This window comes from Mercenaria mercenaria, chromosome 13 (genome assembly GCF_021730395.1).
Source record: "Mercenaria mercenaria strain notata chromosome 13, MADL_Memer_1, whole genome shotgun sequence".
Lineage (NCBI taxonomy): Eukaryota > Metazoa > Mollusca > Bivalvia > Venerida > Veneridae > Mercenaria > Mercenaria mercenaria.
In genome coordinates this window covers 30856698-30864040 of record NC_069373.1, presented here as the reverse complement: position 1 = coordinate 30864040, position 7343 = coordinate 30856698, and the positions used below count along the sequence as shown (strand labels likewise).

The following is a 7343-nucleotide window of genomic DNA, read 5'->3' as shown; positions in this document are numbered from 1 at the left end:
CTGAAAATATTTAACAGAGCAAAGGCTAAATGGTTATATAAATGATGCATTTATCCACTGATGATCTTCAGCTGAATAATTTCAGTAAAACCTTAGCAATCAGCATTAGCATTTTATGTTTTAACAGTAAGCATTTATCATTGACAATTACCGTTTGACTGTCAATATTTGAATTAAGCATTTGGTAAGAAGCATTTTGCATTTACGATTTGCCATTTGGGAATTAGAATGGCGCATCGGCCTTCCATAGGCATATAGGTTACATAATACCAATTCAGTTCCTTATTTATTTCAAATAAACAATGAAATCTTGATACCTCATTTTCAGTGCTTTAGAGCATTTCAATGATAAAAAAACCACATATTGTCATTTAGTATAACAGGTCTTCTTACAAAAAATTAAAAAAAATATTGAGATGTTATGTTACATGATTCGAGTGCGGGAGGTCTTGGGTCCGATTCCCGGACGCGTCATACGTGAAAATTGGTACCAGTAGCTCCCTTGCTTGGGGGAAACTGGCTTCTGCTGTCATACCCTCGTGGCGATGGATTCCACCAAGAATGAGGTGTCGATAGTGATTAATACAATTTGTAGAACTTGCTTGGGGTCACTATTCTTTAAACATAATGATCGGGGTCGTTATTATATGGGGTTAACAATTCTTCGCGAGGGGTCATTTTACTTCGGGGGTGGTGTAGAGTCATAATATTATGACCGGGGTCACATTTTTTCGTGAGGGGCACTTTACTTCGTGTGGGTGTCATAATAATATGACGCCTCGCCCCCTCCCCCGGTCATGATTTTAAAAATAAAGACCGGGGGTCGTTACACCTGTCATAAGCGGAATACTATATTGCACCTGCATTGAATACAGTCCGTGATGATCACGGCGGATCAGAGATATAACATCATCGAGTCAAACTATGGAGATCAAAGTTTCGCGGCCACACGGCACACAGAGATTGCTTCTGTGATAATGCAGTTGATACAATCTATAAAAAGATCGATCCTTAGGAAGCATATAGAGTCTCCGTTTGATAGTCTGAGATATGCAACACTCCTTACGCTCTTTAGCACTGGGTCATGATCAAGTCAAATTCTAATTTACAGCTACATTGAGTTGACTTACCAGAATATATTACATTCCTGAGTCAAAGTTCAGGTCGCCATCAGACATTTAAAGTTATTATAACAGTAAATAAAATATAGAACAATGCATGCCGAATAACAATGAATATTGTTTAGCCGACTGCGTAATCGCTACCCCTACATAAGTCTGACGAAATGTCGAGAAGCTGCGATAACCAAAACATGACAGTGCCCGTACATTGTATTTGGATTTCTTCTAAATCTTCGTTGGCTGTTCAGTTAAGTGTGTTTGATTAGTTCTAAAAACATTCTCAAGGGAAGGAATAATTATAACAAACAGAACTACACCTTCAATATTTTGACAAATCTTTCCCTGTAGACCAGCATTGGTGAGTAAAGTACATGTGGTTTTAGTTGGTATACACACACAAAGGAATGTTTGCACTATATGAATACAGGATATCTATCTACTTATCATGTCAGTATTTTAACACGGCTTTAACAATTAGTTTATACATAATTACTAGGCTATCGAGGCTTTAACAATTCTATAACGATGTTTATTTTTGTACTACAAACTGTATAGCGAATTACACTGATTCCCTTGAATTATTTATTATCATTGAAACGTATAATTTCAATATCCTTTTCAAATCCTTATTGTGGTGGTTCCGTTATTAAAACCGGTAACTTCGTCCGACAACATGTTCCCTTAATGCAATTTTTGGCATTCTCCGGTTGTTACGAAAAGCTATTTGCTCGCATGGCCGAGTAGTGCCAGAATGAAATACGAGAACACGGAACCGTACTGAAATTACCGACTGTCGTTGCGGGCCGACAATCGTATTTCATAATTGTGATCATAAATCGTATTTCATAATTTGATCAGTCTAGTCAGGGTTTCAGACACCAGAATATTCAAGATCAGAGATGTTTCTATTGCACATATTTTTGCCCGAGACCGGAAAGAGACTTCTTAAGACTTTGGAACGGAAAAAGCCTCAATCAGCAGGATATGGCCTGCGGTGCAGCACACTATATTTTCTTGGTTCAAATGCATGTCATATAATTCATGACAATGCTGGCTTTGTGTGAAGAGCGTTGTCAACAAGCGAAATTTTTGGCAACCTGTAGTAGGTCGGTGTTTAATGAAATTATTGTTAGTTTTCTTTCAAAGCTATGCAGACAATTAATAGGTTCGCTTTGCATTACAAAGTCTTTTGTCATGTCTTATTGCACAAATCTGAAAATGAACCGCTGACGCTTTACTTCATTTTGTATTTCAACGCTCCTCGCGCTAACCTTACAGTCTATACTATTATGTAGTTTTGCATTTATACGTTTCATTTACACAACACACCAGTTTATATCGACATTAGAACATGTGTTTCTTTACATTTTCAAACAGCAAGCTCAATACATCTAACACTACTTGGCTCTGTGCTTTCCTGTTCATTCTGTGACACACCAGTATAACTGCGTTCCTCGCACCAGCGTCTCAGTCGCGAAAATATGGATGTGCGCAAAGGACTTCCGAATAGAAGACAAGCCAGCGGACACACCGCCACGTGACAATAGCTCAACATTGTTGCCCACAAGACAAATTTCGCAGAAAGAAAGGCAGAATCACAGAATACTTTGACGAATACTTGGAACAGATATAAGGACCATAGCAATAAAAAAGTTAAACTTGTAGCGAAGAAGAGTCTTGTTATATGCTCATTTTTGATAACTCTTAAATTAACTACTCTTCCGAAATTCTGTTGAATTTGTCGTGCTGTTGCTGCTAAATGATTTGGCTGTCCTCCAGCAAACCCATTTAAAAGATTTATCAGAGCCTGTCCGTTAGCACCCGGTCCAAAGAAAGCCCAGTCACTGCTTCTAGCGGGTTCGTGATATAGTGGCGCCATCCTGCGGTGAGATCTCATAAACAGAAGCAGACGACAATACAGGAACATGATTACCAAAAGCAGGCAGACGAAAGATATCGTATATCCAAGTGTTTCATTTTCTCGATAAGGCATATGATAGAATGTACACTGCATTTCAATCGGAAGAAACTGATATGCCCCGTCCTCGAATATAGGCGGGAATGAAAGACAGAAAGCCACGCCCCAACCGACAATGATTACTGCAAGGTTTACAAGCCCGTGAGAGCATTTGCTGTAGAATCTGGCTGCAGTTACTGATAGGTAGCGGTCAATTACGATAGCAAGTAGACCTATTACCGTAGATACGGTGAAAAATGAATTCGAAAATGCCACAACCGTGCAAGTTTTCTGGTCATATATCCACTGAAAATTTGATAAAACAGCTTCAATGACAAACGGCAAGCAAAAGACGGTTTTTGATAAATCCATCACCGCGTTGCATATTAGAAAATAGAATGGTGCTTTGTGCAACTTCCGGTCACTGGCGATGACGTAAATTACTGCAACATTAATGATAAATCCAATGGAGACGATTGAGAATAGGCTTCCTAGAATTATTGATTTATTAAAGTCATCTGTCACTGTTTTTGGGTGTCCTTTCGTAACTCTATCTCTCAGATATTCAAATGTAGAATTCGTTGCTGATATGGAATAATTTAGATGCATATATTCCGTCGTATTCATCTTCAATAATTCACTTGATGTTAATGTTCTGTAATCTACTAACTTAATCCAGATTTATTCGTGCAGCCATGAGTTTACTTGTGGATCTGTTGACGAATTTATAGCTTTCACTAGTTACAACACTTTAGCATGATTAAGTCTACATAGGCATGGTAATTTAATTATCCTCTTTAAATTTCTCAATAAGCTTTTATTAAACAAATAGTGGTAATCTGTAAATATTTTACTTCCAAAGTTCTTTGATCAAACATATCTTAAAAGACTTGTGCTCCCGTGCGGTAGTCACACAAAATCAGTTTTACTAATACACACCGTTTAATCTATTTTAATGAATCGTAAACTAATACTAGACTTTTCAGACTCCGAGTTTATCATGAAATGTTTAAAAGCACACCTACTAAACTAAAAAGCCTAAATTCCTGTATTGTATTTGATGCTTGACTATTTCATCCATGACAATCACGAATCGAAACTTGATTGAATGATCAAACGATGAGATTGCTATATAATATGTTTCTAGTCTATAGCATTCTTACATGAGAAAGTTGATCAATGCTACTTTGCTGGATGCTATCTATTTTCCTCCTGTAGCATTGATCCCGCCTGCTGCCGTCATGTTTTCATGTTAAGTCTGTTTTATGATTAAAAAAAAGTTCGACAAGAACCATCTAATTCTTTTCTTATTGATCTTGCATATATCTATAATCTGTAAAAATATTCCTCGTCTCGTTAACTTGCAGCTGTGATAGTCTTCTACAATATGATTGTCTGTTTCATCAATGTTTATGATTGTTATCATCCGTTATTATTAAAAGGCTAGTTGTAGAACGCATCTATAAAAATGCATCTCCGATGAGTTGAAAAATCACATTAAAGCCACAACAAGATAAAAATGGCAATTAGAAAATAGTTGATTTCGTATGTAAATGTTGTAATAAATTGAGTATTACGATCTTCTAGGCAATGCCAGGAGCTGAGCTTAATCAAAAGCAACAAGCAATACTGCTTTTGTCTGTTAAATTGTTGCGCAGTATGTCCTGTTACTTTTCAAAGTGGATAACTTGAAATTCTGCGTTCCGTCTAATGTATTTCAGTTGTATAATGTGACGAAATCCATTTAGAAAATCTAGGTAGCATCTCCTCATTGTCTCGTGTTAGCAGATATTTCCTGTACTTCCTGTTGGGCGGCTATATCTGGAACATAAATGTAAAGATTATCGCTACTTTTATGCAGAATTTACATTTTGCAACATAAAAAGACCGACAGACATGAAAACTCATTTTAAACGAAAAAAAATACGTGTTTGGTAAAAGACATTGAAAGAATTTATCATATAAAAGCCAGTCACTGGAAAAATGTTGGTTGGCTGTTTGGGGTTTAACGCCGTTTTTCAACAATATATCAGTTATGGTGTGCAGTTAACGTAACTATTGTTCCTGGATTCTGTACCAGTACAAACCTGTTCCACGCAAGTAAAGGAATTTATGTTCTCTTGATAAATAAATCTATGTTATTTTTCAGTAGGTACGCATGAGCTATAATTTCTCCTTCTGTTACTCTAATCCAGTCCATATAATATAACGTGCCTCGTTTAATCACTTTCACGCACGAGTGGTTCACGGGTTGGGTCGTTTTGATCAATTTATATTTCAGACCGGTTCATTCTCACATATAGCGCAAGTGACCTTGGTATAAATATGTTCATCACTTTTGAAGAGCTGCTTCAGTATGTGCACAGGGGATCAAGAAAGCAGATAGTTTTGAACAATGTCTTTTTCTTTACGTGTTCATTAAATAATAGAGGGTGCAAGGCCATCTGACTAAAGTACATATCATTACGCTAGCTGGACTGAGAACGACTATCATGGCCGTCGACGCTTCGTAGCCAATCAGGCCTAGTTTACAACTTTGCAAATCTGCTGTACTGACTTATTCAATCTTAGTCGTATTGGTCAGAGACGGTACTAGTCGGTGCACTGTATTGTAAAGAAGTCGTTCGGCCTGAAGACGCATATTTCTTACTTTGGCATTCGAAGTGATTGTAAATAAAATAGCAATACTGAATCAATATACAGAGCTTTTAGGTCTTTCAGATTTCTTTAAAGATCAAGTACTCAGTAATGGGTGCAAGGCTGCAGTGGTTGGCCGCTGGGGCACATGAATGCATTGTGGTTTGGATGTTTTCATGTGTTGTTTGTATCCAACAGTCATTTGTTGTTTGCGGTATCAGGGGCTGGGTTCTTTTCGAGGGAAATCCCCGTTTCTATTGAAAAGTAGAAGCAATCGTCATTATTTGTTTGTTGCCATTTTGTTGGGACGTTGAGTTTTGGATACTGGGTGACAGTTTTACATGTCTCATGTCAAAGTTTTGACACGTCGCAAAATTCTAGTAATTTAGGATGAAAGCTCAAAGTTTACACTGCTTATACAGTCAAAACTAAACGACTATCCTCAACGAATAAATGAAATATCTTTGAACATTTCAAGACCGAAGGCCTCAATACGTGATATTTTACAACAGCATTATCAACAACATTTCATTTGTTCCACTACTGCCTTGTACACTTATTACAAATGAATAAAAATTAAAACACATTGAATTTGAGAATGAATGACGCATTTCATGTTTGTATACAGTAATATTACAGCAATAATTTATCAGCGTCATTTGTCAGTTTGTCGTTGCAAGGTATATAAGACTGAAGGATTAGATTTTAACAAAAAGCGAGTTGGAACACGATATGTCAAGACGATTTTTGATGATTGAATGACGATTTGAGATGATCACAGTGATTATCAATTTTATTACTGACGTTGTTATTATGTCTCTCAGAGGAGCTACTGGTCCAACGCATTCGAACAGGAGAATTAATTTTGTTTGTTTGTTCAAAAATGCCTTTTTTTACGCTGTTCGTGTTGATCACGTGAGCTATATAAAATCTATATGATCCACAATTTGGTATGCCTTTTAAAGGTTTGATACCGCGGTAGTATCTTAAAATTCAAGCTCACTTCCTAGGTTGGCCACTAGATCAGCATCTTAAGTTTGGCGTTCGACTGGCCTTCTCTTATTATTAGTGTTAAGGGCGTGCGCTTCTTAACCGTTAGAGGGGGCCTTGACCTACATGGTCGGCCGTTCAACCAAATTCCTCGAATTGACTGTATCTTATATTAAACAGGGATTACAACTCTTCGGCCAACAGGTCTTTGACCCGTCGGAAGTTGTTTATAAATGTGTACTTATAAGTCAGTACATATTATATATTTTATATATTTGTGGATCACTTTGCTACAAACCTCTAACATTTGGGTATGTTGAAACAGACATCACCCCCCTGTTTATGTCCTTGAGTGCCGCTTAGTGGACACATTGGTCGAGAGGGCTAAGACGCTTTCCCACGGAGGTGAAGGCCCCTGGTTCGGATCCTGGCTACTCCTAGATAGATAGATATATATTAACTGTTCTTAAAATAGGGTTGCTCAAAAACTCTGCAGAACTCATGTTAATTGTTTTTCAATTGTTTCACAAAGCGACGGTAAATAAAATTACCTTTACCTTTACCTTTTACCTTTTAGTGCAGTTGATTGCTTGAAGGGTTAACTATTGCGCGGCACAATGTGCCCGATCCTCACCTTT

At 37.4% G+C, this 7343-nt stretch overlaps 1 protein-coding gene across 1 annotated transcript; it reads right to left on the bottom strand.

Moving 5' to 3' along the window:
- Window positions 1-1477: 1477 nt before the first annotated feature.
- On the bottom strand, window positions 1478-3819 carry LOC123530147 (probable G-protein coupled receptor 85). Its single transcript, XM_045310869.2, has one exon. It carries the CDS (start codon window positions 3703-3705, stop codon window positions 2491-2493), a length of 1215 nt encoding a protein of 404 aa, XP_045166804.1. The 5' UTR covers window positions 3706-3819; the 3' UTR covers window positions 1478-2490.
- Window positions 3820-7343: the final 3524 nt, after the last annotated feature.